This window comes from Rhamphochromis sp. 'chilingali', assembly GCF_963969265.1.
Source record: "Rhamphochromis sp. 'chilingali' genome assembly, chromosome: 17".
Taxonomy (NCBI): Eukaryota; Metazoa; Chordata; class Actinopteri; order Cichliformes; family Cichlidae; genus Rhamphochromis; species Rhamphochromis sp. 'chilingali'.
This window is the reverse complement of record NC_137944.1, coordinates 26230253-26242568: the sequence shown is the minus strand read 5'-3', so window position 1 is coordinate 26242568 and position 12316 is coordinate 26230253. Positions and strand designations below refer to the sequence as shown.

The 12316-nt window shown below is 37.1% G+C and overlaps 2 protein-coding genes across 2 annotated transcripts in view; both read left to right on the top strand.

Annotated features, from left to right (window-relative positions):
- The window catches only part of crybg2 (crystallin beta-gamma domain containing 2), a 37416-nt gene extending 34287 nt beyond the window's left edge, over positions 1-3129 (top strand). The window contains exons 19-24 of the mRNA XM_080863632.1: positions 27-156; positions 308-447; positions 565-688; positions 1275-1433; positions 1530-1689; positions 2041-3129. Coding sequence (XP_080719758.1) covers positions 27-156; positions 308-447; positions 565-688; positions 1275-1433; positions 1530-1689; positions 2041-2129 — 802 coding nt within the window. The 3' untranslated portion in view covers positions 2130-3129. The remainder of the gene's footprint in view (positions 1-26; positions 157-307; positions 448-564; positions 689-1274; positions 1434-1529; positions 1690-2040) is intronic.
- Positions 3130-4476: 1347 nt separating this feature from the next.
- Positions 4477-12225, top strand: anxa14 (annexin A14). The gene is made up of 13 exons (XM_080862975.1): positions 4477-4594; positions 4856-4895; positions 5469-5565; positions 5656-5744; positions 6273-6386; positions 6473-6563; positions 6684-6763; positions 6968-7006; positions 7188-7278; positions 7392-7487; positions 7586-7641; positions 11653-11760; positions 11887-12225. The coding sequence occupies exons 2-13, from the start codon at positions 4869-4871 to the stop codon at positions 11944-11946; spliced, it is 948 nt and encodes a 315-aa protein (XP_080719101.1). The 5' UTR covers positions 4477-4594; positions 4856-4868; the 3' UTR covers positions 11947-12225.
- The last annotated feature ends 91 nt before the right edge of the window (positions 12226-12316 follow it).

Here is a 12316-nt window from a genome sequence, read left to right as displayed (position 1 = left end):
ACACAATTTAACACTGTGTATTTCAGCTGGGTCGTCTATGAGAATGAACAGTTCTCTGGGAACTTGTATGTCTTATCTGAAGGAGACTACCCCAATCTAACCAGCATGGGCTGCCCCCCTGACTGTTCCATTCGTTCTGTTAAGATTGTGCCCTTGGTAAGAAATGCACTCACACAGTGTAGGGAAAATTTTGCTCTCGATTATAAGATACCTTTATTAGTCCCACGAGTGGGAGATTTCATGTTATGGGTGCCGACCTATTGCACACAATGGCAATGGCCTTACTGAATGCTCTTTCTTTCTCCAGTTGTTCTCAGTTCCTTCCATCTCTTTGTTCGGGCTTGAGTGTCTGGAGGGCAGAGAGATCACCACAGACACAGAGATCCTGAGTATGGTAGAAGAAGGCTTCAACAACCACATCCTGTCGCTCAGAGTCAACAGCGGCTGGTAACTTACATGCAATTAAATGGCTTCATCAGCTAATAGTGAACCAAAAATATCTTGCTGAGAACCTGGATACTGTTGTCATAAGTAATGCTTTGTGTCCACTTTCCTGCTTTGTAGCTGGGTGATATGTGAACACAGCAACTACAGGGGGCGCCAGTTCCTGCTGGAGCCAATTGAAATCACCAACTGGCCAAAGTTCAGCTCCCTTCACACTATTGGCTCAATGTACCCAGTCAGACAGGTTTGTTAACAAGTATTCTTTACAATGACTTTTAAACATGAGGTACACAATAAGAGAACCTCTGAAAGTTTGAATCTTTATTAATTATTAAAAGAAAATTATACAATTATTTTCTTCCTGCTTTTAATGGCATTAAATCATGTTTATAGACTTAAGCTCCTGTCGCCAGCACCAGTTCAGAGCCTTCATTTTACACAATAAGTGAAGATTGCATCGAAAAACCCTCATTAGGAGCCTTAAAAAACAAACAAAGCCTTTATTAGGAGCCTTAAAGAAGAATAATTTGATCCTAAAGGTGTTGATTTTGGTGTTCTAGGTCACTCATTAGTGTTATTAGTAAACCAGGCTGACATTTTTATAAATCTCAGATGTTAAAAGTATCCAATAGTTCCAAAACGGAGAGAATGGTGATTCTGTTGGTCCCTATATTTAAAAAGAAAAAAAATGGAAACTAATGTCCATCGTTACAAGTGCAGCCAGTTCTGTTCACTTCAGCTAGTATTTATTTACAAATAACTTTGAGTTGTCTGGCCTGCCCACAGATTCTATAACAGTAATACATTGTGCTATTTTTTTCCTTCTACAGAAGCGCCACTTTTTCCGTATCAAGAACACAGAGCGAGGTCACTTCCTGTCCGTCCAGGGTGGCGTGGAGGAGTTGAAATCAGGACGAGTGGTGGTGACGCCTGAGGTGGAGCCACTGAGTGACATCTGGTTCTACCAGGATGGACTGATTAAAAACAAGGTAACAATGCTGGTGACATCTCCGAAAACCTCAACACAGTCATACATTTCAAATCTTGACAATTCTTTCCAACATAATACTTTGTGTATTCTGTAGTTGTCCCCAACCATGAGCCTTCAGGTGGTTGGCAACATAGAGCCAGCAGCAAAGGTGGTTCTGTGGACAGAAACCCGACAGCCCGTTCAAACCTGGACTGCCCCAATGAAAGGCCTCATCACTAGCAATACTTTCCCTGGCATGGTCCTGGATGTTAAAGGTATGAGAAGAAAATGTGGTCATTTAACCTTTAAACATTTGTTGCGTGTAAAGTTGTTAGTGGCTATTGTAGTTTTTACTGGCTTTCATTTTCTAAAATTATTAAATATTAAGTTATAATTGGTCATCACAAAATCTTATCTAATCTCAAATGATATTAACTTAATTTTCAGAAGTGTCCAAGTTTATTTTCCTGCATATTCCCTTTTAAGTGTTCACTGGCAGGGATATTATTTTTATGTATTAATGTAATAATAACAATTCCACAATGAAAATGAGTTTATTTAGTTACATTCCACTACAGCATGAATAATTAGTCAGATTTACATTGTGAAACTACTTTTTTCATCAGGTGGCAAAACTTACGACAAGGACCACGTGGTCATTATGCCCGAGAATGATGAGAGGCCCAGCCAGCAGTGGGAGATAGAGTTGCTGTAGCCATCAGCAGCACAGGAACCGAGCTTATCTTTGCCACTTTGTGATATTGTCTTGATATTTCAGTATCCACTCTTGTATCTGTTTCATGACTTACTGCATCTCAGGACATGCAATTCCTTCTAAAACCTATGAGCTAGTTTGAAATCAGTATCCAACAGCAAGAATGCGTAGAAGCAATAGATGCCCTGCAAAAGCTGCCCAAGTTGTTTTCAAGGTTTTTTGTTAGTTTGCATTCATAGCATGAAATGTTTTTTTTTGTTTTGTTTTTTTGTTTTTAATCATTTTCAAAATGTATTTTACCAAAGAAGAGTTTAAATAAGTGCCTTGATTTGTTTAGTTTTATTTGGAGCATGAGTCGAAAAGCAATGGCAAATACATGTTATTTGTTTGAGGATGTACAGTGAAAATTCCGTATATGGTTCACACTGTTCTGCGACTTTCATTTGACCTTCCAGCTGATCATTTGTCAACAATTTGATTATCCAGCCTGGGATTTCCATGTTTATCGGAATCTGGGTTTATGGGGGCTTTTTTTTTTTTTTTTTTGTCTGTAGAAGAGGAACATCATCTCGTCCTATATTTGTTTACTATAAATCTAAGTTTGAAATTCAAATTGCTTTTGGGCATTTGATTTCCTGGAATGAAAACAAAATGGCCTTCTGGGGTTTATAGTGAAGCTGGATGGGTGAAGCCAAAAGGATGTTTAGTATTCAAGAAATGCGTGTTACGCTTTTAATTTTTTGTTTTTATATATGTAATATAAAAATCCTGTATGTGTTGTGGGAAATGTTGCACTTACGTGTACATGCATGGTCCAGTGCAATGAACTGTGCAGTTTCTGTCGAGTTACCGTTTCTTGACATATTTTGATGTAAATCTTAATGTGTATGTTTCTGTGTTCTCTGCTTCAGCTGTATGTTAATATTTGATACTAAAGATGTAATTTCATGTTATGTAGGAGGGAAAGGTTTTAAAATATTAAATATTGAATAAAATGATTGCAGAAAAGATTACAAAATAAGGGTGTATTTTTATTTATTTATTTTTTTAATCCATTCATCTTTTTCTTTCTTGTTTTTCATCATAGTTTTTTAAACTACTCAGGACATTATCTGCTGTGCATTTTAGACCAACATCATCAGTGCTCATACTTTAGCTCTTTGAGAACACTCGAGTGAAGTCCAGTTCTTAATCCAAAGGGTTAATATGATGTTGGTGGACCGTTTCAGCTACAACAGCTTCAACTCTTTTGGGGAGGCTTTCTGCAAGGTTTAGCAGTGTCAAATAAGCTTTGGTGACCTCTACTATTTTCACCCCAATTCAGCTAGCATTTCAGCTGCTTTCAATAGTTGTGCACATGCTTGAATAAACAGTTTTCAATCTTTAAAAGACATTTAAAATTTCAGACTTCACTCACAAATTCACCTAATTCACATATCACATGCGTTCAGTGGTTTCACTTAAGCCACGGGAAGTATCTAGGCCACCTGCACTATTATTTAAATGCTTCTATAAAAAATAAAATTTGAATTGTTTCTAATATTTCCATAGTAATGAGATGCATACAAATTGTCCCTTTAAATAGTGCTTTGTTTAGCAGAGTTTATCAAAGGGTACACAGTCTGCTCTAGATCAGCTTTGTTTGTAATAACCACATAGATCTGTTTATTTGCCTTCTGTAGACGAGAAACTGGTAGAAGCCAACCAGCACAGAGGATGGGACAGATCAAAACCTTGTGACATTTGTTCTTCTGTAATAAGTTTTCTGAAAAAATGCACAACACCCCCGCTCTCTATCACATCTATATCCTCCTATCGCTGGTATCATCAGATGTGTCTGTTGAAAAGCCTTTTTGTTCCGTCTAGCTGCACAGTCAAGTTTCTAGGCTTTGAATCTAAAAGACCACCTGGTCATACATAGGCACACCCTGAAACCAGAGTGTGCCCTCCATTTACTTTCAGAAATGGCCAGCATGTTGCCTCATTAGTTTGCTTATTAAATCTTTTTGCTTATCTTGGTATAAAGCTTTAACATGCCAAAGCTATAACTTACAATTTCTTCTTTGAATGTCATGAACTGTGTTTGGCCCAAAGCAACAGCGTGTCAATTATTTATTTTGGGGAAAGTCAGCCGTGAAGTACAAATGATGGTCAAATTCCACAGAAAATGTTGCCTGTAACCAAACCTGACTATCAAGATTCCTGCTTGACGCTCAAGTATAACTGGGTTGCCATAGTATTTGAGCAGGGAAACTGTGAACAGAGCTGTGAACATGCTGGGCACTGATTGGTCAGTATCTTTGACTGACACGCAAGTGGGTGTACGGGAAGCAGCTGTGGCGTACTGTGGGTGGGACTGAAATACAGGGCTTGTTGGCGGAGAGGTTGTACAAAAAAAAAAAAAAAAAAAAAAAAGATACACTACCTCCACTCCTTGTCACAGCTGGCCTAGTATTCTGTTACAGGTAAGAAAAATAACAATTCCTTTTAAATAATTTGTTTAAGAAATAAGTGGCTAACGCTAATCAGCTCGGACTTGGCCTCCTCCTTCATATGTTACTGTCACGAATTCCTAGATTCTCAAAAGCTATGCTGTAGACTTTAAGTTTCATTGGAGAATCTCTATTAAACCTATTAAAATGAAGTCACATTATCTGTTTGTTCCGTGACGTGGGCTGTTAATGTTTGCCATTAATCTTTGCCATTTCCGTTTTTGCTCACATTAGATACAAGCAAGCCATGGATTCTGAGTACTCTGACTCTTATGTAAGTAAACATTCCAAGAAGTACACCTCTGCCCCGTCTTCACTCTTCACTAAGATTTATTACTCTGCTCACTAAGACTCCACATTTGCAAATAGCCTTATCTGCAGTCATGTTCAGTCTGGTTATCTACATACCTTTTATTGCTGTCTATAAACAAGTGCTCTGAAGGTTGCTGCGCATTGTCACGTTTAGATTTTAAATATCAAGAAAGCCGAGTAATACAATTCAACCAATTTGTTTCATTATTGAAAATTACTTGTATTAATAGTTTGTGTTGAACCATCCCCCTCCACCCACACACACACACACACACACACACACACACACACACACACACACACACACACACACACACACACACACATGCGTGCACCTCCTCCTAGAAGTCTGACATACTTAGCATTCTTTAAATTCAAGCATGGCTGATCTGTATTGTTCTACATCTCCATACCTTCGTGGTATGCTCAGTATGAGGTTAGTTGTTACACATTTCACTTGATTCTTGCCACTCAGTTGTTTTATATATTGTATAGAGAGTGGATGCCACAATTATTGTCCCTTTTTATTAAATAGGATATGTACTGGGGGACCCTTGGAACAGTACGACCCTACTCCAATTTCTACCCTGACAGAGATGTGACGGAGATCGTGACAGCACTGGAAAACAAAGGCATTCATTGGCATATGTTGAAAATAAATTCCCACGATTTCTTTCCACCCTTTTCCTGGTAATTTATTGAATATCGTGTATCTTGCTCAGACACAGTGACGCTACTGAGAATACTAACCAATAGGAACAACGCCCAGAGGCAAGTAATTGCTCAGGTCTTTCAGGAGCTAACACATAAGGTGAGAAAATAGAAACAGTAACAACCTTTTCAAAGAGTTTCGAAATTAAAACTTTAATGGTTTTGTGGAAACAATGAAGTGTAAAGTTGTCTCCTACAATAAAATATATTAAGCAATGAAACTGAAGTTTCAGTTTGAGGTTTAGTAGTTATAAAAGTTTAGCCTTGCTCATCTGTAACTTTGAAGTGTTTGCTGATCAAATAATAAAAAAACGGTGACATTAAAGGTGTGAACACACCTTTGTTTAGCAACTTCAGAACTACTGTCACATGCCCAACTGTAGTGTCTTACAGGGAAAGAGTACACCATAGTGTGATAGTCAGGCAGGTTTTGTGTGAATCCACTTCCAATCCCAAGTGTACTCTGGGGGTTTATTCCATTAGTCAGAGGTTTTTTCTAGATATTTACTGTTTCTTTACTAAAATAACTTAACAAGAATTACAAAAAGAAAACCAGGAGTGAAACTCTGAGTCAAGTCAAAATAAGAAATAATTCAGTGTTATTTTATTTATGCATGTGGTGAATTAGGATATAATAACTGCTCTGAAGAAAGCTTTATCTGGAGACCTGGAGCTTCTTTTGCTGGAACTGTTGATGACCCCCGTGGAGTATGAAGCTTACCGTCTCCAGGAGGCCATGGCGGTGAGTGGTTGCTTTCATCTTTAGGATTTTGGAATAGATGTTATAACTGTTTTATATCAAGAAATGTGCATGGTATGTGTGTGCAGGGTTTGGGCACAGATGAAGAAACGCTTGCGGAAATTCTGAGCACAAGATCTGGAAAGCAGCTGCAAAGCATCAGTGCTGCATACAAAGAAAGTAAGTCAAAGATCTTTTATGATACTTTTTTTTTTTTAAAACAATCCAAAAAGATTGTTTATTTAAAATTAGATGTTTAAATCCTAATCCTTCTTTTTCTTTTTGCTCTTCCTGTTTTAGTGTATAAGAAGGATCTGGAAAAGGAAATCGAATCGGAAACCAGTAATGACTTTGAGAAGCTTCTTAAAGCTTTGCTACATGTAAATATTTATGTCATTGATCATCGCCTTTGATTGAATTATAACCAAAGAATTTGATCTACAATGAATGAAATCCTACGCTTAACTTTTGCCTGTGTATAACTTTCACTGGGAACACAAACAGTACAGCACACATTTGAAATTAAGTCCAGCTTTTGAAATTATAGTTCCTCTTGTTTTTTCTTTCACCCCCTCTCATAACAGAAAGGATGTGTCGCTGGTGTGGTTCAGACAGACATTGAGGTATTATTTACTTTTATGTACAAACTTAACTAAAAGGCACTGGAGTAAAAAGTGCTCTTTTAATACGTTAAACCATATACATCTACTGACTACTTGATTCTGAAATAGTTGAAACAAAACTGTATATTTTTACTCCTTTAACCCTTAATGTGTTTCATCATTATTATGTCTGATCATTTAGACTCTCTCTGCATCCCTAAAAGGGAAGAAAGCTGAGGCAGGACAATGGATTGACATATTGACTTCTAGAGATGTAGAACATCTTGACAATGGTGGCTGTCCCTTTTTTTAAAAATTCATTAATCTTTCTGTGTTAAAAAGTGTTTTGATTTAGTTTTTAAATCCCAATATCTTCATCCCCCCCGACTTTGTGCATGATTAACAGTGTTGATGGGACTGGAGCTGGAGCTTGGGCAGACGGTGGATCAGATCATAGAGAAAAGGTTTTCAGGAGACTTTCGCTTGGGTCTGAAAGTTTTGGGTAAACACAGTTTGACATACTGTTTGAACATTTATTGTGCCCTTCATACCATTATTAGGTGGAGACCCAACATTATCCTAATATTTGTCTTATCACAGTACAGTGCATTCAAAACCGTGATGCCTACCTTGCCACGAGACTTAAGACCATGAAGGTGAGACGATTTTGTGGTAATTTATCTATGATAGAAGTTCATAGGACAAAATACAGATATTTTGGGAGAAGATTTCAAAACTACTCAAAGAGGGATTCGGCCAAAATTCAAATACCAGAAGGCACTGATGGAAGAACTACATAATATGTAACAGTTGGCCATAAGGACATGTGGGGGTTATATCACACAGAACAAATGACATACTGTCTGATAGGTTTATCAAATGATTGAGTCCAGCTATGGATGTGGTGATGTATGTATATATATATATATATATATATATATATATATATATATATATATATATATATATATATATATATATATATATATATATATATATATATATATATATATATATATATATATTTATTTATTTAATTTGCATATTTACTTTAGCAGTTTAATATTTATTTAGGTGTCCAATACAAGATTTGATTATAGATATGATTGAAATTGAAATAAAACACAACTTTAAAAAATCCAGACTTTATTGAATCTTTCATATTTAGACTTTATCTAAATATGAAAATATTTGCTAGCAATTCTTTTCAACTAACTTCAGCCATACTTCTTCTTAACCTCACAATAAAAAAAAATTGAAAAAAACACAGAAATAAAAGAAACTGAAGAACTACGAGAGGTTATTACCAACTTACCAACTTGTGTCTGGTTGTTAAATCTCTTCAGAGTTCCTATTAGCAGTAGAAATAAAAGAGAAAGGGGAAGGTATGTAGTTCCTAGGTATTGTCTGGGTCCAAATAGCTACTGACGAGGTCCTCACCTGTTGCGAGGTGTGACGATTTTTCTTTATAGATGTGCTCATAATCAGTGGGGAGTAACGAAATACATGTACCGCCGTTACATATTTAAAATACAAAATATGACTAACTGTATTCCATTACAGTTACCGTTTAAAAGGGTGGTATTGAGAATACTGTCTTTGTTGAAATAAAGTGATTACACAGAGGTCTTTTCCTATTTCATATGTTAGGCTATTCCCTCACTATTTTTGGTAATTCCACGCCGGTGGAAACCCAAACAAAACACGCATCAAGAGGCTCTAATGCCCGTGTCTCAGTCTCGCGGCCCATGTCACCTCTACTTGCGGCCCACAAAATGACGTGAAGAAATATTTTTTTTAATTATTATTCAAAAACGTATTTAATATGAAGGCAATAGGCAGAGTGTTACAGGCATAGCCCTAAAGAATGTAGCCTCATGGGCAATGTAGTCCAGTTGTAAGTAAGCCATTAAGACTTGACTGTACACTATGTTCGTGTTTTTCTCCGAAGTTCTGTTGAAGCAGCCTTTGAACGCCTCTCTCTCTCTCTCGCTAGCAAAGTTGACCCAGACAACAAAGTAAAGCTAGTTTTCGGCTACAAGCCCGACACTGAACCCGACGTATTAGCCAGAGGTCCCTTTACTATGGTTCGAGCCGCGGACCTGTTTTATATACGAGTGGAATAGTTTTCTATACGAGATTGCTGCAAATAGTGCAGCCATACCTAACTGTTACTCATTTTAAAATTTAAAAATCTAGTTGGTTTTGGTATGGCGAGTGGCCTTCAGTAATAGTAATACATCACACAGCAATAGTACATTCATGTAGTTGTAAAAAGCATGATAATATATTAAGTAATCCAAAGTATTCTGAATACATTACACTTATTGAGTAACGGAATACGTTACAAAATACAGGGAGTGCAGAATTATTAGGCAAGTTGTATTTTTGAGGAATAATTTTATTATTGAACAACAACCATGTTCTCAATGAACCCAAAAAACATTAATATCAAAGCTGAATGTTTTTGGAAGTAGTTTTTAGTTTGCTTTTAGTTTTAGCTATTTTAGGGGGATATCTGTGTGTGCAGGTGACTATTACTGTGCATAATTATTAGGCAACTTAACAAAAAACAAATATATACCCATTTCAATTATTTATTTTTACCAGTGACACCAATATAACATCTCCACATTCACAAATATACATTTCTGACATTCAAAAACAAAACAAAAACAAATCAGTGACCAATATAGCCACCTTTCTTTGCAAGGACACTCAAAAGCCTGCCATCCATGGATTCTGTCAGTGTTTTGATCTGTTCACCATCAACATTGCGTGCAGCAGCAACCACAGCCTCCCAGACACTGTTCAGAGAGGTGTACTGTTTTCCCTCCTTGTAAATCTCACATTTGATGATGGACCACAGGTTCTCAATGGGGTTCAGATCAGGTGAACAAGGAGGCCATGTCATTAGTTTTTCTTCTTTTATACCCTTTCTTGCCAGCCACGCTGTGGAGTACTTGGACGCGTGTGATGGAGCATTGTCCTGCATGAAAATCATGTTTTTCTTGAAGGATGCAGACTTCTTCCTGTACCACTGCTTGAAGAAGGTGTCTTCCAGAAACTGGCAGTAGGACTGGGAGTTGAGCTTGACTCCATCCTCAACCCGAAAAGGCCCCACAAGCTCATCTTTGATGATACCAGCCCAAACCAGTACTCCACCTCCACCTTGCTGGCGTCTGAGTCGGACTGGAGCTCTCTGTCCTTTACCAATCCAGCCACGGGCCCATCCATCTGGCCCATCAAGACTCACTCTCATTTCATCAGTCCATAAAACCTTAGAAAAACCAGTCTTGAGATATTTCTTGGCCCAGTCTTGACGTTTCAGCTTGTGTGTCTTGTTCAGTGGTGGTCATCTTTCAGCCTTTCTTACCTTGGCCATGTCTCTGAGTATTGCACACCTTGTGCTTTTGGGCACTCCAGTGATGTTGCAGCTCTGAAATATGGCCAAACTGGTGGCAAGTGGCATCTTGGCAGCTGCACGCTTGACTTTTCTCAGTTCATGGGCAGTTATTTTGCGCCTTGGTTTTTCCACACGCTTCTTGCGACCCTGTTGACTATTTTGAATGAAACGCTTGATTGTTCGATGATCACGCTTCAGAAGCTTTGCAATTTTGAGACTGCTGCATCCCTCTGCAAGATATCTCACTATTTTTGACTTTTCTGAGCCTGTCAAGTCCTTCTTTTGACCCATTTTGCCAAAGGAAAGGACGTTGCCTAATAATTATGCACACCTGATATAGGGTGTTGATGTCATTAGACCACACCCCTTCTCATTACAGAGATGCACATCACCTAATATGCTTAATTGGTAGTAGGCTTTCGAGCCTATACAGCTTGGAGTAAGACAACATGCATGAAGAGGATGATGTGGACAAAATACTCATTTGCCTAATAATTCTGCACTCCCTGTACATTTTGGGGCATGTAATCTGTAATCTGTAGTGGAATACATTTTAAAAGTAACCTTCCAACACTGCTCATAATAGAAAAATCAGTTGATATGATGGTCAGTATAAGGAAAGGAAAGTTTCTATTATGAATGCCATATCCTGTGATCACTATTGAATATATTTGAACTTAATATAACCAAATATTTGCAAACGCAGTCTGCCCACAGTCATATTTGCATAAATTATTTCACCCTACTGGTACTTTTAGTACTTTACTATGCCGCACTGGCACTGGCTTGGTATATAGGAAGTCCTTGTCCACAAATGCACTTTTGTGACTCTGCAAACTGTGGCCGTCGTTCACAGATATTAAACAAATTCAAAGATAATGTCAGAGAGTGAAAACACTGTAACTTCTCTCACCACTAGGAAATACCCAAACCAACATGGGATCCCTAAAATCGACCGCAGCCATTTTAATATGTAGGATTTTATTTATTTCTTTACTGTTTTTTTATATGTATATATTTTTTAATAATTTTGGGGCTATTTCTATTATTTTCTGTTGCTTAAGAAACTCATAATCACTGTAATTTTATAAAGTTTATTAGAAGAGGCAGAGACCATGTTTATTTGTAGTGTAGTGGTTTAATTTTGATGAGTGCACATGAAAAAACAAACTTCCTCTGTACAGATGGGTCAAAATGACAGACTATACATCTGGAGAGACTGTTGACGCACTGGTTACCAATATTCATTTCACTCTTACAGAAAGAAATAGTGCAGCGGATTATGGTGTCTCACAGTGAGGAAGATCTACTCTGTATCCGAGCTGCTTTCATTAAATTAACAGGCACTTCCCTCTACACTACACTGCAGGTTTGTCACACAGATAAAATTGTTCTAAATATAAATATTTATTATATAGTAAATATATCGATATTTCTATTTCAAATATTTGCATAAATATTTGTATTTTCTTGCTATTTCCTGTTTTTCCAACAGAACCACTTTAAAGGAGACTATCTAAAGGCACTGCTTGCTATATGTCGATCTGAAGATTAAATAAAGCCTACAAGTTTTAGCTGCATCTGCTACTCACTGATTTAGTAACTTCCTTCCCGTTGCTAGTACAAAAATAAGCTCTGTTTTATGCTAATCTTCATATTGCATTGAATCACTTACTTTAGGTATACCCATTTTAAATATTACTTATTGACTTGTACTTATAGGTGCAATCAAATGTAAGGAGAACAGGTTTTTGTTCATTTTAATTACATATATATATATATATATAACATGATCAAAATATGGTGTGTGTAATAAAGCCTTTTATCACTTTCATTTGCTCTGAATTGTGTTACCTATTATATTTTTTCTTTCTTAAATCACAATCACTTTGTTTTGTTTTTTGTTGCACCGTCAGTTTAGCTCT